General features: G+C 41.1%; 1 protein-coding gene across 1 annotated transcript in view; it reads right to left on the reverse strand.

The window, feature by feature from the left end:
• LOC143293427 (2-hydroxyacyl-CoA lyase 1-like) overlaps window positions 1–21,779 on the reverse strand; it is a 23,541-nt gene extending 1,762 nt beyond the window's left edge. The window contains exons 1-18 of the mRNA XM_076604278.1: window positions 21,651–21,779; window positions 20,834–20,938; window positions 19,905–19,945; window positions 19,594–19,674; window positions 17,624–17,696; window positions 16,972–17,049; window positions 15,663–15,757; window positions 13,127–13,239; window positions 12,002–12,137; window positions 11,177–11,282; window positions 9,214–9,297; window positions 7,318–7,425; window positions 6,738–6,791; window positions 4,583–4,683; window positions 2,631–2,789; window positions 1,999–2,103; window positions 1,075–1,261; window positions 1–556 (exon numbers count right to left, since the gene is read on the reverse strand). The exon at window positions 1–556 is cut by the window's left edge and continues 1,762 nt beyond it. Coding sequence (XP_076460393.1) covers window positions 524–556; window positions 1,075–1,261; window positions 1,999–2,103; window positions 2,631–2,789; window positions 4,583–4,683; window positions 6,738–6,791; window positions 7,318–7,425; window positions 9,214–9,297; window positions 11,177–11,282; window positions 12,002–12,137; window positions 13,127–13,239; window positions 15,663–15,757; window positions 16,972–17,049; window positions 17,624–17,696; window positions 19,594–19,674; window positions 19,905–19,945; window positions 20,834–20,938; window positions 21,651–21,755 — 1,764 coding nt within the window. The 5' untranslated portion in view covers window positions 21,756–21,779 and the 3' untranslated portion in view covers window positions 1–523. The remainder of the gene's footprint in view (window positions 557–1,074; window positions 1,262–1,998; window positions 2,104–2,630; window positions 2,790–4,582; window positions 4,684–6,737; window positions 6,792–7,317; window positions 7,426–9,213; window positions 9,298–11,176; window positions 11,283–12,001; window positions 12,138–13,126; window positions 13,240–15,662; window positions 15,758–16,971; window positions 17,050–17,623; window positions 17,697–19,593; window positions 19,675–19,904; window positions 19,946–20,833; window positions 20,939–21,650) is intronic.
• Between the last annotated feature and the right edge of the window lie 5 nt (window positions 21,780–21,784).

The raw sequence follows: 21,784 nt of genomic DNA on the forward strand, positions 1-21,784 counted from the left end.
TGTTGTTCTAAAATGTTTTCACTGCATCCCATCCATCCTCCATCCAGTACAGTATGCAGCAGTTGTGCTTACAGAATCACAACACCCACAGTGTGGTACAAGCTTCACTCATCTCCAAAGTATTTGAACTCTACAGATGAATACAACATGTATTTCTATTCATTCTTTTAATACTCACTGAACGGACATGGACATGTACCTTCAAAAGAAGTCAACACATTTTAAGCTGGAAAATAGGTACAGTGGAAAGACCAGGCTGAAAGGCAGAGAGAAGGCAGACAGACAAGTGGACAAACATATACATAACAAAAAAACATAGATGCTGCAAAACTGAAAATTAAACTAATGAAGCAGAAAATTTTCAAATCTGCCGATGATAACAGTATCAGATTATTATTTTTCTTTCTGATTAACATGTTCTGTTTTCAGCAAGCACCTTTCCCTTCATCCAGAACGCTCCAGTATTTCTCAAACCACCATAAGCTTCACAATGGTCCATCATTCTCCATCAGTATTCTTCAGCTTACAGGTTTGACTTGGTCAGCCAGAAGAACTCCTGAAACAAAACCAGTTTCCTTTTGTATGATGCCAACCATATTTATCAGGTATAACTGATGTAACTATTTGCCAAGAATGTTATTTAATGTTCTGAACACTGTAATACCTGGAATCTGTGCCTTCATTGAGGATACTGTGTCACTGACTCGCTTATGAGAATTGAGGTGAATTTACTACAAGTAAACTTAAGACATAATTTGTTGTTGTTGTTGTTGAAATATTTGCCTTCATTGAAAAATCACTAGCTGACAAGCCTGGGAAGATTTAAATACATCTCTATCATCACACACAAAAGGAAACATATACAGCTGATAGCAGGCAATTAACAGCATATTTTTATCATAGTATTCTATCTGTTCATCACTGACTTGTGTTTTCTTTCTTATGTTTCATTCTATTCATACTTTGGTATTGTCTGTTGCAATTAAAAGACGTTTTTTCGTATCATTCATGCCATGTTACCATCATGACTTTGCTTCCATTTCCTGTTGTTCTGGAAGTCATTCTTGTCCATACCTGTGTTTTGCGCTGCGCCATGGGGTCTATGACAATGTTGATGATGGACGAACGTGTGGTGTCAGCCATGGCCTTTCCAAGGCTCTCTCGCAGCTCGGGAATGGTGCGTGCCATGTACCCGGCCCCCCCGAACGCCTCAATCAGCTTCTCATAGCGAGTGTCCGGTGCCAGTGCTGTGGGGGGCACCCTTTGGATGACAATGAACAGTGTGAAAGACCAAAAGAACCTCCGCCCCCCATCCCCTAAAACGCCTAAGAAACTGTGTGCTATCAAATCATGAACATAGTGTTGCTCTCACTGTAGTACGGCAACAGGATATGAACACCCGACTTCCAGAAAAGCAGCAATTTCTGGTTAGATGACTTGCAACGCCACAAAACTGGTCATGTTTAACAGCAAGCACAAGCTCTCGATTTACTCAGCACCACCAAAGAGAACGAGTACATGAGCAATTGTGTGCATGTACCACATGAGCAGGTATGAAGCAATGAATGAATGAAAAAACCCAGTCCCTCAAATCAAACATGTTATCAACTCTGTCAATGATTGTGGGGACCATACATTACATATGAACACTAACTGGTTGTAACTTTAAACACACGCATACACACCATCAGAATTAGCCAATCACTTGTAATGGTGTGTAAAGTCATGTCATACAACCTGTTCCAGTAGAACCTACCCAAATTGTTCCATATAGATAAATAAATGGATAAATAATCAAATGAATTTTAAAAACAACGACAACAAAAACACACACACATATACACACACACACACACAAAGACCCTGGAACAATCCAGCATTTGCAACAATATACTGAACTAAATTTCATGGTAAAAACAATTACAACTGAACATAGCCACACACTGTACAACAAGACGACACACCTGAACCTGGACAACACAACTTTCTGTCACTTACGTCAATGTTCGGTCTCCACTTTCCAGCACCTCCCACACTTCGCTCTTCAGTCCGAAGGAGATGCCGTTATTGTTGAAAATGATGATCACCACAGGAAGTTTGTATCTGAAAAGAAAATGAAACAAAGAGTAAAACAAAAGGATGCTCCATAACCCATCACATTCTCATCCTTGCCACTAAGTATCTGGCACATGCACACAGAGAAACACACACACACACACACACACACACACACACACACACACACACACACTCACACACACACCTGAACACATACATGTGAACACACACGTGAACACACACACACACACACACACACACACACACACACACACACACACTCACATACACACACACACCTGAACACATACATGTGAACACACACGTGAACACACACACACACACACACAGACACACACACACACTCACTCACATACACACACACACACCTGAACACATACATGTGAACACACACGTGAACACACACACACACACACACACACACACACAGAGGATGGACAGAACTGGTAGAAAAGTGTTGGGGGAAACAAAAGAGAGAACAGTGAAAAAATACAAGGACACACACACACACAAACAAATAAACACATGAAAACAAAGGCAGCAGCACTCACCTAACAATGGTCTCAATCTCCATGCCAGAGAAGCCAAAGGCGCTGTCACCCTGCACACACACCACCCGTTTCCCTGGGGCGTAGTCCCGGCACCACAGTGCTGCAGCCAGCGCAAAGCCCACCCCCACCCCCATGGTGCCAAACGTCCCTGCGTCCAGCCTGCAAGGGACAACAGCAACTGCACCATCAGCAGCACATCATGAACTGCAAAAATGATGGCAAACAAATAACACACAGCCAGCCATCATGGTTAGCATCGCAAAATGATGAGCGGAAGGTCACAGGTCACCCCCCACACCCCATCAGTTGCTGGATTTTTTTCTCTCCTATGGCGGGCTCCTGCCCATAGTTGAGTGTGCTATGGGCTCTAACGAATGAATGATGAATGATATGGATACTTATATAGTGCCTATCCTTGGTTGGAGACCAAGCTCTAGCGTTTGATAAACTTGGGCTGCCTACCTGGGTAGAGCCAACTGACGGCTGCCACGAGGCCCACATCATTCGTTTTCTGTGTCATTCAATCAGATTTCAGGCACACACACATATGCATTCAGACAGATATGTGACATTTTACCTGTATGACCGTTTTGTTTATATACCCCACCATGTACGCAGCCATACTCGGTTTTTGGGACGTGTATGCTGGGTATGTTCTTGTTTCCATAACCCACCAAATGCTTTAACGTTCATATTTTATCTGCTGCCTGTGTATGCACATGAAGGGGGTTCAGGCACTAGGAAGTCAGCCAATATGTTTACCTGGGAGATCAGAAAAATCTCCACCTTTTACCCACCAGCCTCCGTTATCGAGATTTGAACCCGGGACCCTCAGACTGAAAGTCAAACGCTGTAACCACTCGGCTATGCACTTCATGGATGTGTCTTTAGGAGTGTTGCTAAAATTTCCTGACCAACACCGCAGGCGTCTGTGTCACTCATCATGGCTGATGCTGGGACATGTTATGAGAGTACCGCCTTGTCAAGTAGTCTCAAACCTAAATATATGATAGTCAGTCGTGTCTGACTATGATCATCAGAACGGCAGAGGAGGCAACTGCTGTTCCGACTATTTGGGCTAGAATTTGATTATAGTGGAGAATGTTTTGCCCAAGTTACATCCCCACTCTCTTGGCCAAGAGGGTTTTAGGACAGTCGGCGTTGGGATGGTTCCCAAAGGCCAACTAGCCCACAAGGCCGCAGCCAGTGCAATTTTGCCTCCTAGTTGATAGTCCTTCACAAAAGACTAAGCTGTAAATGGTTTCCCATTGACTGGAGAAACCATTGATAATACAGCTCTCACTCTGCTGTTGGCCCAAATGTAAACTTATGTCAATCTGTGATATAAGCCGAGTCAAACCTAAATGGAAACCCCCATAACAGCACCATTCAGTCATCACTCCACCACCATCTGAATACAGAAATCAACATGTCACAAAAGTGTGGGTCACAAAAACAGAAAAACAAATAAATACAATGTTATAGTGTGCCAGCAGTGTCACCCCCACCACCCACACTCTGTCCACCTTCCCTCCCCATCCCTTCACCCCCCACCCCCACCTTCTTATCTCCCTTCCTGCTCCGTCCAAAGTAAAGTCTTTGAGGTCGATAAATAAATAATCTATAACAATATAAACAAGTACACACACATACATACATATGTATATATATGATTATATAGATGGATTTATATATATGTATAGATCTCTCTCTCTCTCTTTCTCTCTCTACCCACACACACACACACACACACATATATATATATATATATATATATATATATATATATAAGAAACAAAAAAAGTGAATAAAATATTATACACAGAAAGTATACAGAAATACATTAGAAACAAACAAATGAAAAATAATGCGCATGAACAAACGAGTAAAACACTGTATATGAAGACATAGGAAACAACCAACACAGCACATAAACACACATCAAAACTGACCGGTGCCTGGGAAGGTTGTTGGGCAGCATGGTTCGCCCAATGTCCATAGTGTTGGACCCTTCGTTGACGATCAGGCAGTCTTTGGGCAACGCCTTCTGCACCTGCAACGGTGGACAGTCCCTTTCAACCTTTTCAAGTTTTTGCGCCTTATAAATATTATCATTAGTAGTTGTAGTTCTTTTTTTTTTTATATGTATTTATCTATTATTTATTTATTTATTTACTTATTTCTTTTTATTTCATTTTATTTTATTTTATGTTTTATTATTATCATTATTATTTTTTAAAAAATTTTTGTTTGTTTGTGGGTTTTTTGTTTTGTTTTGTTTTGTTCTCAAGGCCTGACTAAGCGTGTTGGGTTAAGCTGCTGGTCAGGCATCTGCTTGGCAAGATGTGGTGTAGCATATATGGATTTGTCCGAACGCAGTGACGCCTCCTTGAGCTACTGATACTGATACTTTTTTTTTTTTTTAGTCTGAACATGAAATGTGCTGGACCAATGAAAAGATCAATATTTACAGTGTAAAAAACAGGTGAGACTCTAGCTAGGTTTATAACAAAGAGCAGAACAAATAAAAGCTGTCAAAACATCAAATAAAAATGCATGCGCGTGCACACACACACACACACACACACATTTGCAAATTTGTCCAAATCCATTTACAGCAATTTGGGCAGTAAATTCCAATTCACTGTGTGTTGGGCTCAGTATAGGTAGACTGGGCCCAATTCTCTCCTTCCCCCTTTTTAACCTTCCGCAACAGTTTCAGTTTCAGTTTCAGTAGCTCAAGGAGGCGTCACTGCCGTTCGGACAAATCCATATATGCTACACCACATCTGCCAAGCAGATGCCTGACCAGCAGCGTAACCCAACGCGCTTAGTCAGGCTTCCGCAACAAAAGTCATCTACCTATTCAATTTCATATCCTCATACACTCAAACAAAATGCTCACATAAGTGTATCTCACTTCACCATGCTTCAACAGGTAATCTGATTATTTGAAACAAAAACAAAAACTCAAACAAATAAGTTTCAGTTTCAGTTTCAGTAGCTCAAGGAGGCGTCACTGCGTTCAGACAAATCCATATACACTACACCACATCTGCCAAGCAGATGCCTGACCAGCAGCGTAACCCAACGCGCTTAGTCAGGCCTTGAGTGAAACAAATAAATCCCAGCAGAAACTGTTCCAGTAAAGGTCACCAGCTGTAAACTCCAAATCCAGTCTTTTGCAGCCAGCTGAAACTAAGAACTAACAAGAGAGGCAGGCCTTCAAGACTCACTTGTGATAAATTAAGTCCCCTAGCATTAATTACAGAGTAATTTCCCTTTTTTTACTATCTGCACCAAAACGTTTGCAAAATAAATAAAAATTCCATGCTTAGCAAAAGAAGTTCCTGTTTGAACAAAAAATGATAACAATGACTCCTCTTGTTGTTGGGTCAGAATAAGAGGTCAAAGTGCCAAGTTTAGAGAATACAAAAAATATAAATATAACAGTAAATGCAGTTTGCATATGATTAGGCTTCATTTTTTATTTTTTTGTGCCCATCCCAGAGGTGCAATATTGTTTTAAACAAGATGACTGGAAAGAACTGAATTTTTCCTATTTTTATGCCAAATTTTGTGTCAACTGACAAAGTATTTGCAGAGAAAATGTCAATGTTAAAGTTTACCACGGACACACAGACACACACACACACACACAGACAACCGAACACCGGGTTAAAATATGGACTCACTTTGTTTACACAAGTGAGTCAAAAATGTAAAAACTGCTGTGAAATAATCTTGATTTGGAAAAAAGAACAAAAGTAAAAAAGAAATTAAAAAACTGATATGCTGTACTGGTGTCAGAGGAATCACACACCATCTTTCTCTATGCTCCTTGGTGTTTTCTCAAAATCTAAGATGCTCAATGTGGTTGGTAGAACATGATATCAATCAACCAAACATATCCTTTGCTACCAAGAAATCTAAAAATCAAAGTTCTGTGTTAATAAATATGTACACACACATCAGTGGTTTGCATCAAATTTTGAATTAAACTCAGAAATGACAAACGCAAAATAACCACTGAATAAACAACACACAAGTTATCACACTTCCATACACCTTCACTGAGACACGTTTAAAATCACCATCACAAATTACCTCAGCGAAGGCAGCGTAATAGTTTAATGGTAGTCCATTATCCTTGGCCATATTCTGAAAGAACAAACAAAGAGTGTGTGCATACACATTCACTGATCATGCTCACCAAGTTCTCAGGGGAGAAAAAACCCATCCAAACTCATTCATATGGTTCAAATTTCACACACACACACACATACACACACACACACACACACTTGTGTGTATGCACACACACACACTTGCGTGTATGCACACACACACACACACACACACACACACACACACAAGCATACTTTCTTGTGAACATTTTTCACCAAGACAGAACATATAAATCAAGTAAATTGAATACAGACCGATCTGGTAAAATAATCACATTCGTGCATATGTACGTTAAAACAGTATTTTTGAAATACACATCTAAAGCCTGTAGGAAAGTTTCCTCAAGAAATACACTTCATAGAACTTTAAATTAAGTTGCAGTAAATGGCAAAAGTGTTTGAATAAGGAAGATATTAAAGAATACGTGATAACTTAGCTTTACATTCAGACACAGTGTGCGGTGAAAGCGCACGAACAAGACAGAAACCATGAACTCCACCTCCACACTTTTCTGGTTGGCAGAGATCTTTGCACGAAGAGTTGTCCACCATGGTGACGAGGCCGGAAAACGGAACTGCCCTGGCTGTTTTCTCAGTTCATCCAGTATCTGAACAATAGCACGAAGAACATGACAACAAGCAGGAAGCACTGGACACAAGGCTGCTCAGATTATAAAAAAAAAACCGAAAAGAGAGAATATGCATATCTAAGAAACTTACGTTAAAACTTCTGGAAAGAGCAGTCAGGCCGTGATTATCAGGTATGGCATTCCTTAAAAGAACATTTGAGAGAGACAACAATAGTGTACCACAAGACAAATAGAAGAGACACCGTTGTTAACTGAACATGTCACACAAAGTCACAATATACAAATTCCCATGTGCGTGTGTGCGCGTGTGCGTGTGTGTGCATGTGCGTGTGTGTGTGTGTGCTTGTGCATGTACACTTGCATGTGAGTGTGAAGTCAAAATGATTTTTATTTAGGCAAAAGGAATACACATACTTCGTTTCCATCCTCTGTATCTGAGTGTGCATAACTGTGTACCTGTGCATGTGTAAGCGCAAAATGTATGTATGCTTGAAACACTTATCATAAATATCATGATTATTATCATCAATCATCAATGCTTACATAACAATAGATACAACAAGCATGACAATCACTGGAAATACGATCGTGCAGCGAAATACGCAGGAGACAGATCAAACTGCCTCTGACTGAAATTTACAGACACCAATGTAACAAATAACAGGCCCCGTGGCAGAACTGGTCAAACATTGGACTTATGGTCCAGTGTTCACCAGAGATCAAGGTTCGAGGCCCTGTTTCAGCATGGTGTTGTATGAAGGCGGAGAGACACTTCACTCCAATTTTCCCTCACCCCACTCAGGTGTGAACGGGTACCTGACTCGAGGGAAGGAGAGGACTGGGCCCCACCTTACTATTCTGAGTCCCAGACACAGTGGATATGAACTCACTGCCCCGATGGCTGTTTAAGGCTGTGAGACCTATAACCTTTTCTTTTGTAACAATTACTTGTTCTGTCAAAACAAGAACTGTGCCTGCTGCACAGGTAACAAATGCTTGTTTCATCAACGCAAGTGTACCTGCCGCACAACCACAGATAACAAATACTTGTTTCATCAACACAACTAGTGTACCTGCCACACAACAACAGGTAACAAATACTTGTTTTATCAACACAAGAACAGTACCTGCTGGACAACCACAGATAACAAATACTTGTTTCATCAACACAACTAGTGTACCTGCTGCACAACCAGGTAACAAATACTTGTTTCATCAACACAAGTATACCTGCCGTACAACCAGGTAACAAATACTTGTTTCATCAACACAACTAGTGTACTTGCTACACAACAATAGGTAACAAATACTTGTTTCATCAACACAAGAACAGTACCTTGCTGCACAACAACAGGTAACAAATACTTGTTTTATCAACACAAGAACAGTACCTGTTGCACAACCACAGATAACAAATACTTGTTTCATCAACACAAGTATACCTGCCGCACAACCAGGTAACAAATACCTGTTTCATCAACACAACTAGTGTACCTGCTGCACAACCACAGATAACAAATACTTGTTTCATCAACACAAGTATACTTGCCGCACAACCAGGTAACAAATACTTGTTTCATCAACACAAGAACAGTACCTGCTGCACAACAACAGGTAACAAATACTTGTTTCATCAACACAAGTATACCTGCCGCACAACCAGGTAACAAATACTTGTTTCATCAACACAAGAACAGTACCTGCTGCACAACAACAGGTAACAAATACTTGTTTCATCAACACAAGAACAGTACCTGCCGCACAACCAGGTAACAAATACTTGTTTCATCAACACAACTATTGTACCTGCTGCACAACCACAGGGATATCGCCAGGCAGGGCCACGGAAGGAGCAACATTGTTGCCAATCTCCTCCAGACAAATGTCCACCTGCACACAGCAACAGAAAAGAATAGAACGGAACAGACAGGGTAGAACAGAACAGAGCAGAGCAGAGCAGAGCAGAACATAGCAGAACAGAACAGAGCAGAGCAGAGCAGAACAGAACAGAACAGAACAGAGCAGAACAGAACAGAACAGAGCAGAGCAGAACAGAACAGAGCAGAACAGCACAGAGCAGAGCAGAACAGAGCAGAACAGAACAGCACAGAGCAGAACAGAACAGAACAGAGCAGAACAGAACAGAACAGAGCAGAGCAGAACAGAACAGAGCAGAGCAGAACAGAACAGAACAGAACAGAACAAAGCAGCACAGAACAGAACAGAACAGAGCAGCACAGAGCAGCACAGAACAGAACAGAACAGAACAGAACAGAGCAGCACAGAACAGCACAGAACAGAACAGAACAGCACAGAACAGAACAGAGCAGAGCAGAGCAAAACAGTATAGAGCAGAAAAGAGCAAAACAGCATAGAGCAGAACAGAGCAAAACAGCATAGAGCAGAACAGAGCAGAACAGCATAGAGCAGAGCAGAGCAGAACAGAGCAGAGCAGAGCAGAACAGAGCAGAGCAGAACAGCATAGAGCAGAGCAGAGCAGAACAGAACAGAACAGAGCAGAACAGAACAGAGCAGAACAGAACAGCACAGAGCAGAACAGAGCAGAACAGAACAGAGCACAGCAGAACAGAATTAGTGTAGAACAGAACAGAGTAGAAAGAACTAAGCAGAACAGAACAGAGCAGAACAGACATGGAAATCATGTATGAACACAAATTCTGCATCAGTTATAAAAAAAAACAAAACAAGGACAGCAGACAGTCTGAAGCACCAAAGATTTATACCAAGCCTGAAGGAGAGAAAAGTATCCACCTGTATGTAGCTTCCTGGCAACCTAACATTGATCACATGCCAAATGCCAAAATAAGAGGCCATATAAGGACTGCTGGTGGTGAGACTGTGCCAGACTTCTTCTTCTTCTGCGTTCACTCGTATGCACACGAGTGGGCTTTTACGTGTATGACCGTTTTTACCCCGCCATGTAGGCAACCATACTCCATTTTCGGGGGTGTGCATGCTGGGTATGTTCTTGTTTCCATAACCCACCGAACGCTGACATGGATTACAGGATCTTTAACGTGCGTATTTGATCTTCTGCTTGCATATACACACGAAGGGGGTTCAGGCACTAGCAGGTCTGCACATATGTTGACCTGGGAGATCGTAAAAATCTCCACCCTTTACCCACCAGGCGCCGTCACCGTGATTCGAACCCGGGACCCTCAGACTGACAGTCCAACGCTTTAACCACTCGGCTATTGCGCCCGTCGTGTGCCAGACAAAGTTGAGTGAATAGCAGTGTGTGAGCACTGCCCGTAAAATAGTGCAAAAGATGGGGTAGAAAGGAAGGAAGCCATGATGGCTGCCGGAAAAAGAGGGTGCTAGTCAGGAGGGCAAAAGGGAGGTCACCTCCTTCCGGGAGGTTATCGGCCATAGCTACTTTCGGGTTTTTGAGTTTGCACAGGACAGGAATGTCAGACCCCTGCCGGAGTCTGCACTAGTGGGTCACGGTTAAGTATGTGTAATTAAACCAAAATTAAAGCACCCCCTCACATAACTATGCTGGCCAGGGAAAACGTCTACACACAAAAACCACTACATGTGTGCTATGATTTTAACCATGCATGATCTCCTTCTGGACCTAGTGAACCGATTTTTACAAACAATTGTTCAAACCACTCAACTGTCATTCTTATGACTCCTGACTCTGGTTGAAGCCATATCATCAATTACCAGTATGAAGCACCAATATATTCAATAATGTGAAAAAAAAGAAAGAAAAAAAAAAAGTGAGCAGATGGAGGCACACCTGAATGACTTTGACGTTGGGATTGAAGCGCGGCGGAGCACCAAAGTGCAACATCCAGTTGAGCCGAGCTCCAAGCAACAAGACCACATCTGCTTCCTGCAGAACCCTGAAATGAAGCCCACGTGCAAGCATGCACACATGCACACACACACACACGTATGCAAACATAGAAATAAACAAAATAACATGGCATAAATATTCATGCAGTCACAAGCATACTCGCACAGAGACACAGGCACAGACAGACAGACAGACACACAAAACCATACTCATACACATGCACAGACGCACACACACACACAACTTGCAATATTTTTTAACATATCTGCTCAAAATACATTCACTGATCAACTAATGCAAAGACATGACACAGGGATGTCATTCTCCGTTTGAAAGCCATGTTTAATTGTCAGATGCTTGAAAGCCATGTTCAACTGTCAGATCCTAACTCTAAACAAATTCAGTTACTCATCTTTTTCTGACTGAAAATCTTCAGCAAGCAGTGACACTTTTTCTTTTCCTTCAGATTATTGCTGCATTATTCCCCTTTACATATTCTGACTAAAACACTGATCACTAACTGCAATGCATGCATACAGCAAGGGAAAGAACTCATTCACCGTGCTCTCCACCTGACACAAAAGTGATTTTAAAACCGGGTCAGTGTTTCTAAAAATCTAAAATTAATACTAGAAATCTAACACTAGGTGACAGGAAACATAAAATGACAACTTTTCACATAACCAGTGAAACAAAAAAAACAACAACAAAAAACGAAACAAAACAAACAAAAAAAAACCCGACAAAGAAAAAGGTCATTGTCACCTGGACCGGGCTGGAGCCACACAGAGGGGATGGGAGTCAGGGACCACACCTTTGCCCATGGGGGTGGGGAGGAAGGGGAGACCAGTGCTGTCCACCAGGTCCCTCACCACCCACTCTGCCTGGGCGTATGCTGCTCCTGCACAAAGCCCCCCCGACAGGTACACCTGTACTTACATGCTTGTGTGTGTGTGTGTGTGTGTGTGTGTGTGTGTGTGTGTGTGTGTGTGTGTGTGTGTGCGTGTGTGTATGTCTGTGTGTGTGTATACAAGCATGTACAAAAACACGCACACCCAAACATGCTTGCAAAAAACGCGCAGTGTTCATTCATCTCCTATGCACCTGTTCACACACATGTTCACACATAATCATGTACATTCACAAATCAAAACATACACCTTCATTCCCTTCTTCAAATCTCTGTATCTAAGTATATACAATAAAAAAAAAAGTATGAGTATTGTGTATTAACACAAGTGCCCAACCACCCACCCCAATAATCACTCATAAACACTATGTCACTGTCAACATGTCAAATGATTGGTATAAGGACAGGCCCGGCGCTTCCTTTTTTGAGGAAGTGTCTGGGTTTGTTCCAATGTACCTTTTATTTACCTGTGTGCTAGCTGAATCGGTAGCGTAAGCATCACTGACTTGAAAGTTGTGTACCTTGTGTAATGGAGAGAGTTACCACTCTTTACTATCTGTTAACTATGTCACTGACTCAGGGAGGAAGGAGTGGGAATACTTCTTTCTTCTGCGTTCACTCGTATGCACACGAGTGGGCTTTTACGTGTATGACCGTTTTTACCCCGCCATGTAGGCAGCCATACTCCGTTTTCGGGGGTGTGCATGCTGGGTATGTTCTTGTTTCCATAACCCACCGAACGCTGACATGGATTACAGGATCTTTAACGTGCGTATCTGATCTTCTGCTAGCGTATACACACGAAGGGGGTTCAGGCACTAGCAGGTCTGCACATATGTTGACCTGGGAGATCGTAAAAATCTCCACCCTTTACCCACCAGGCGCCGTCACCGTGATTCGAACCCGGGACCCTCAGATTGACAGTCCAACGCTTTAACCACTCGGCTATTGCACCTGTCAGTGGGAATACAGATGCTCACCTTTCCCAACAATGATGAGCGGCTTCTGGGCAGAGACGAGCAGGTCCACAGCCTTACTGATGCTGCTGGGACTGGACAAAACAGGAGGTGGAGATGGGCAGCTCTGCTGGGACCTGAGAGACAGATCAGATAAGATAAAATAAGAATAACTTTATTATCTCCAACTGGAGAAATTTGGTCAGGTGCATTATCACAACATAGACAAGTAAACAACATGGGGACCATAACTGTAAAAGTCAACAACAGCTTTTACGAATATTACGAAGATACAAATGTAAAAAATATCACATACATCGTTTCATACATACATCCACACACTGCAGGTAATAACTAGTATTCTTAACGTAAAAACAGAAAGAACTAAGAAACATTATTTGAATATAATTATAAACACAGCCTACTATACTGCACACTGATTATAATAGACAGATAAGATAAGAATTGAGATGAATTGCGGAAAACCACAACCAGATAATCAGCACACACCCGCACCCCCCCCCACCCCCCACCCCACACACGCGGATTACTTGATTAAACAAGAGTAATAAACAAAAAAGAGTTATCGACCACAGCCGATACATCAGTTTAGTTCTAAAGGGTGTTCAAAACAGAATTTGAAAACTCTTTTTTTTTTTGTCTAAAAGAGAATACCGGTACTCCTATTGAATGTAGTATAACCAGCTGCAGAACTGCTGTAGATATTCTTACCAGCTGTTAGCAACGTCTTACGTATTTTTCACCCAGCTCAAACCAAAGCATTTGAGAAAAGAATTAAAAAAATTAAAAAAAGAAAAAAAAAGATACCTCATTCCACCCTCCTTCCCTCAACTTAATTTTTTTTTTTTAACAATATGACTAGATTCAAATGAAAACTGGTTTTATGTTTAAAACATAGAACAAGAAGAAGAAAAAAAGAAGAAGAAAAAAGCTAATGGGTGCATAGATTCAGATTCAGGCTACAAGCAATGGTACCACCTCCCCCCCACACCCCTGAAAAAAAAAGAAACATTTTTTTGTATAAACAGCAAATATACTTACACAGACACATTCATATTGGAAAAAAAAAAAAGAATAAAAGATATTCATGTACATATCCACATAAATACGTATAGACACTGACCGATGCTAAAAAAAATTTATCAGACAGACATGTCAGTCCTGCTACTGTCAACTGCGACGTATCAGTGCCGTCCGGAAATATCTGTCCACTGACGCAACATCTAGACTTGTCATTTCTCTCATTCTCTCTCGCCTTGACTACTGTAACTCTCTATTGTCTGGTATGCCTGCTTCACCCATTCAGTCCCTTCAGCGCATACAAAACTCTGCTGCCCGACTCGTCCTCAGAAAGAAAAGATCTGAGCACATCACTCCTCTTTTGCAACATCTCCACTGGCTCCCTGTCTTACACCGAATAAAGTACAAGATCAGCACTCTATGTTATAGATGCATTCACAAAACTGCCTCTTCCTATCTCTGCGGCTGCCTTCACCTCTACACTCCATCTCGCTCACAACGATCAGCCTCGGATCCACTCTGTTTACACATACCCAGATTCAAACACTCGACTGTTGGCTGCCGTTCTTTCTCTGTTTCTGGACCTTGCGATTGGAATGAACCTCCTTTTTCGCTTCGTCAAGTCTCCACACTCAGCTCTTTCAAGTCTGGCCTTAAAACCCACCTCTTCCCAAAATAGCCTCCCTTGCCTGCCCTTCCTTGTCTTTAGTTTCTACAGTATTAGAGTTACGCATGCATGTGAATGACTGGTGCGAAAGCGCTTTGATTTGTCTCTGCACAAGATGCAGTGCTATATAAATACCATTATTATTATTATTATTATTAAAACCCAATGCAGTGTTTCTTCTGTCCTCTGTTCTTCCTCTTTAATTTGTGACTCCTTTTACATGAAACTTGAAGTAAGTTTTCGCAAAACAATCAACCAAAACTTTACAATGCAACATATCCTTGAAAACCTCTGTCATGCAACTGCAGGTCATGCAGATAACAACAAGAGCTGTGATCACTTACGTCTCTTTTAAAATGAGTGTTAAGAATTTCTGCTGCTTGGTAACTCATCAAATGTAATATGCCAAAATGATTTTAAAACCCTTTTTAACTATGCAATGAGTATGTTATTACCGCTTAATCTCCATACCCCAACAGGTCAAATGCTTAAATTATTCAAATACACACATGCTTTGACAAAAAAAACAACAAAAAAAACCGTTGGAGAAGACACTCTATCTAACGGCAGGCATTTGACAGAATTGATGAACTTGAGTTTGTTTGTATTATAGTGGGGAACCAGCTACCAGCGACAGTGTACTACTATTTTGGTAAAAAAAAAACACCAACAACAACAAAAAACAAACAAAAAACAACAACAACAACAAAGAACCACCAATGGGCCAAACAAATTTCTCAGCAACAATGCTTACACCCTTATACATACACAGCACACATAATATATATATATATATTTTTTTTCTAAAGCATACAAAACTCACAGCTGAATTTAGGACAGTAAATTCATTACCTGACTGATTTCTCAGGTACCTTGGCCACGATCATGTCACCTGGAAGGTCGATATAGGACGCCCCTGGACGACCGTAGATGCTCTGTCGAACAGCCTGTTGAAGCAAGGAAAAGTATTAAAAATGTTTCATCTTTTATTCTGATAACAAAAAAACAAAAGGAAAACCCCCCCAAAAAACAACAACAACAACAACAAAAAACAAACAAAAAAACAACAAAAAAACAACAAACAAACAAAAAAACCACACCAAAAAACAAACAAACAAAATAATCCAAAAGTTTAGTGTGTACAAAACACCTGCTTTCTCATTTCTGACAATTTGCTGGCATACATCATACAATACTGAGCTGAACAGTTTCTAAAGCCCAAAGTGATAGTGCCATACAACATTCTGATGTCTTTTTATCAAAACTTCTCACAAACCAGACAGCCAGCTGTGTGAGTGTGTGTGTGTGTGTGTGTGTGCATCCACCCCCATCTCAATACCATTCTCTCCCTCTCTGTCCTATTGTTTTGTCCTGTTGGACATTTGGACATTACCCCCCCCCCCCCCCAAAAAAAAAAAAAAAAAAAAAAAAAGAACAGTGTGAAACGATCCCAGTAATATTATGCAATTCTCAGTCTTTTCCTTACTGAATGATCAAAGAAAAATGTTGTGACGATTGTTGGAGTTTTATAACAAGCTCAGCATTTTCTATTTTTTTCGATCACTAGAATTAAAACTAACACAGAACTTTTCTCTCGTCAGTCTGCCAGCATGTGCACAGTGTTCCTGTCAAACATTGTGAAACTAAATAACGATCAAAGCAATCATAAACATGCATTAAAATCATCATGATCACACAATCCCTCTCTGTGTTCCTCTGTGTATCTCTCTCTCTCTCCCCCTCTGACTGTCAGCAAGGGGTATGTATAATTCATTTCAGAATACAGCGTTTATTAACTCTCTCCATACGAACGGCGAAAGAGACAACGTTAACAGCGTTTCACCCCAATTACCATTATCAAAATATTGCAAGCGGAAGGCTCTTATACTGAAGACGTGAATGTTGACAAAGAATACCACAATTCTGACGACGGAAGCTAAAGGTTGGGTCATTCAGACACCCACTGGACATCCGAGGGGTCTGTGTAGAGGAGAAGAGAGGACTGGCCGTACTGAATGAGTTAAGTAGGAAAGTCAGTGCTTGTTTCCATACTTAATCTTTTTAATCTGCAAACATGAAAACAACATAAAGAGCAGAAAAATACATCTTTATTCAATTAGCACCAACTGAAAACGAAAAACTATATAAAGAATAGAATCACCTTCTCCACAATAAACGGAATCTTTTCCACACTGCTGGGCCTTGCTGAATATTTGCTAAAGGGTCTCGCCATCTCCACCTGTACAGAGATCATCCATTCTGACAGGGACAGTTTGAAACTCAGGGCTCTGTAAGGACTGAAAGTTTTAAACCTTGAATCATGCATTTACTGATGTACAGGTACAAATACAGATAGGCACACACACATTTACATACACACTTACAATACAATTTATGTTGATATATACATGTAAAGAGTTTCAGTTTTCAGTTTCAGCAGCTCAAGGACGTGTCACTGCGTTCGGACAAATCCATATACGCTACACCACATCTGCCAAGCAGATGCCTGACAAGCGGTGTAACCCAACGTGCTTAGTCAGGCCTTGAGAAAAAAAAAAAGGGTGCATAAATAATAGATAAATACATAAAAAAAAAACTACTTCTAACATGTAAAGAGAATAACAACAATGCAAGACCAAAACAATAAAGAATAAAGAATAAAAAACAAACAAACCATGACTTCATAATGACAGAGCAGAAAATGAAAATGAGGGCAACACAGATGATAAGAATGACAATGATGATGGCGTGGAAGAAGATGAAGAATAGAAGATGAAGATGAAGATGAAGATGATGATGATGAGCCAAGACACCTGAGGGTATTCCTGAAAGCCTCCCATGTTCTCCTGGTCCTGGTCACATGACCCACCAACAACAATCAAAGGCCTGAAAATTAAAACAACAACAGAAGTTTAGCATCGCTATATTTTTCAGACGGGATGGAAGGAGGAAGAGATGGAGGGGAAAGAGTGTAGGTGTGGGGTTGTGTGTGTTGGGAAGGCTGTCACAGCTCGTGATGACCATTTGGGTGTGTGGCCGACACTCATTTTCTTTTCTCCTCTCCTCCGGCTTTTTCCCCCCTCCCTTTTCTATTCTTTTCAGACTGTGTGGCTGGTAAGAGGCCAAGCGTGTACTGGACAGCTGAGCATGTGTTTACATCTGCAATGGTCAGCAATGCCATTTGTTTGATGTCGTGTCATGTTTTATTGTCGTTATTAGGTTTCTTCTTCTTCTTCTTCTTCTGCGTTCGTGGGCTTCAACTCTCACGTTCACTCGTATATATGCGAGTGGGCTTTTTATGTGTATGACCGTTTTTACCCTGCCATGTTGGCAGCCATACTCCGTTTTCAGAGGTGTGCATGCTGGGTATGTTCTTGTTTCCATAACCCACCGAACGCTGACATGGATTACAAGATCTTTAATGTGCGTATTTGATCTTATGCTTGCGCATACACACGAAGGGGGTTCAGGCACTGGCAGGTCTGCACATGTTGACCTGGGAGATCGTAAAAATCTCCACCCTTTACCCACCAGGCGCCATCACCGTGATTCGAACCTGAGACCCTCAGATCGAAAATCCAACGCTTTAACCATTCGGCTATGGCGCCCGTCGTTATTAGGTTTCATTGTGTGACGTTCTTTGAATTATGATGTAGACTGGCAGCAGAAGTGACCAGTTTGGCTGGACATTTTCTTGAACAGTAGGGTAGCTACCCCATGTTTTAGCACCAACAAAGTGGGGGCAATCTGTTTTCCATAGGCGCCAGTTCTGTGTTTTCTTTGTGAGACTTTGTTTCTTTCTTGGTAGCTTTAACTCTCTCCATACGAACGGTGAAAGAGACGACGTCAACAGCGTTTCACCTGAATTACCATCATCAAAATATTGCAGGCGGAAGGGTCTTATACTGAAGAGGTGAATGTTGACAAAGAATACCACAATTCTGACGACGGAAGCTAAAGGTTGGGTAATTCAGACACCCACTGGACATCCAAGGGGTCTGTGTAGAGGAGAAGAGAGGACTGGCCGTACTGAGTGAGTTAAAAGTACACTGCTGTGACAGGTAAGAGGCCACTTGCTCACTTAGCCAAGATTTCCACACTGGTAGAATAAAAAACATAAAAAAAGAAAAATACGGATGAGAGTGGTGTGTCTGAAAGTTTTTACATGTTGCTGCTGCTGCTGGTTGGGTGTGTGTGTGTGTGTGTGTGTGTGTGTGTGTGTGTGTGTGTGTGTGTGTGTGTGTGTGTGTGTGTCTTTCACCGGAGTGTGGAATGAATCTGAACAAGAGTTTATTTCTTTGTCTATTCGAATGTTAGAGTAAATAGTGAAAACAAAATAAAACTAATGTGGAAGAACCATCTGTATTCTGTGTTTGTGTTGAATGGATGATTAGAACTGGGTCGGGTTGGAGGGTGGGTTCTGGTCTGTCTCTCTTACAGAGCACCTGTCAAGGGCACTACCACTATCCCCCTCTCTCTGTCTTACACACAGGATCACACATACATGTAGTTGTGTACCGTTCTCCTCCCTCCCTCCCTTACACCACAGACACACACACACACACACACAGAAATACATACACATATTATCATGGCAATAGGCAGATGGATGGGAAAGAAAGAGAAGGGGAAGGGAGCAGACAGACAGAGAAAGAGAGAGTGAGAAACACACACATGCATGCATTAACAACACACACACACATATCACACACGCGCGCACGCGCACACACATACACACACACACACAAACCTACAAACACACAGGGTGACCTAACAGTAATACCAGCAGTTCTCCTGTGCATTTGCCATTCCCGCGAATGCATGAATGACTCCTGGGCCAGACACAGTGAGGCACACCGCTGGTCTGAAACCAAAAAACCTTCACTGTGTGACAGAGACACTATCATAGCAGCACACACACACACACACACACAAGCTCACACATGTGCGCACACACACACACACACACCCATCTAAAAACACTTATAGTGAATAGACGTTAAACTGAAGAAAACACACACACACACACATGCTACCATTGCCACAAATTCATAATGAAGCACATCTAATAACAAAATTAATGCATTCACACACCTTCTGGTGAGGTACCCAATGGCTGATGCAGCATAGGAGGCCTGTGACAATGATAAAATACAGACATTAATGTACGTCACAAGACATATCACTTGACATTATCTCTCAAAACTGGACTGTGCAATCTCAACAGATGCAAAGTATTTCATGTTTTGAAATTATTCTCCTCAACGCCACACAAAAATTTTGAATTGCTTACAGACTTTTGATTTCTGTAAAGTCTCATAGAAACTAATCATATTTCGAATTTAAGAAAGAGGTGAAGATTCCTGATGTCACAAGAGTAAAATTTGAGATGTATCTTTTACAATATGTTCACAAAAAGGTGAAAGAAATTAGAAAAGACACACACATAATGCAAAGACAGACATGATGGCTATGATGTATTAACCACAGTAAAGTGGTACAGAGTGCAATAGTTACACAGTAAAATCATGTGCTTCAACTATATAATCTGATTTAAAATATCCCATAGTCATCCAATATGCAACACTCACATAAACACACACACACACACACACACACACACACATACACGCACACACACAGAGAGGTACATAGAGATTTTCTTTTTTCCTTCTTCTCGTCGACTATTACTTTCACAAGTTACAGTGAAAAGAACAAACCAATTCAACTCACCAACACATACTGCTGTGGATCAGTTTTAAATAGCTACTGAAATCTGGTATGTATTCACAAACCTTAGCAATATGGCCCTGAATGAGAGCATTGAACCCAGAACACCTGAAGCCCTCTGAATGTGACAACAGGAAAAAAAATACAAGAAATAAGAAGAAAAAAAAGTCGATCAGAATTCAGTGCAATGACTGGCAACAGTTTCATACAGAATTAATGCAATACTTTACAGCATCAATTGAATAACACACAAGATGTGGTGATTCTGTTTGCAAGCTGTAGTGTATACTTACTGCTTGTTCGTTTCTCATGTGAATGAATTTTATCCCTTCTCCTTGTGCTGCCATGGCTATCTCAATGACTGGCACCCCAACAATACCAAACATGTACTCAACCCCCTGAAACAGACCATGCAAAAAGAGGCTAAATTTCTGTTCAGTTACTGAGCATGCCTTTCAACCGATTTTACAGAAAATAAATGCAAGGCATTGATAGAAGAGATTTACAATTCTGTAGTCATCACACATAATTATGTGTATCCAGTCCCCTGGGATATGAATTCAACTATAAAAGAAGAAAGAAAAAAAGTAAATAACTAAATAAATTGATTGATAAATAAACAAATGAATAAACGAATAGATATATAAATAAATACGTAAATAAAATGACAAAAAAGGAGATGGGAGGGTGGGGGTAAATATATGGGTTTAAACTTCACACAAACTGATTTTCTCCTGGAAACATTCTACACATGTAATGGGCGTCAGAATCACCCATACCAGATGCCAGCATTTCATATGTTCACCAAATATTTGTCAAATAAAACATTGTCCATGAATTTCAGGTTGACTGACAAACACAGCATTCAATATTTCTCAACAAATGGCAGCCATACGCCATTTAATGTCACACGCTAATTGAACTACGCCAAGTGAATATTTGACGAAAGAAAATGCAATCATGTTAATCACGCAAAAGTGAAAGTAGTCCGCTGCAAGACGGATGAACTGACTAATATTCGAATAAGGAATAACTAAAGTAATCTATTAAACAAAACCTCTTCAACATCTCTTTGGTCTCGGAACATAGCAAACTAAATCGAACACAAACCTGTTCTTTCAATGCACGACATAATACTGTTGCCCCGTCTATTTCTGTATCGTCGCAGTTTTCTGTCACTTCGTTGCTGTTCGGAGTATCTCTAGCAGACGCCATGATGCTCAAAGTTGGACATTGACCTATAA

The sequence above is a fragment of the Babylonia areolata genome, chromosome 19, assembly GCF_041734735.1.
Source record: "Babylonia areolata isolate BAREFJ2019XMU chromosome 19, ASM4173473v1, whole genome shotgun sequence".
Lineage (NCBI taxonomy): Eukaryota > Metazoa > Mollusca > Gastropoda > Neogastropoda > Buccinidae > Babylonia > Babylonia areolata.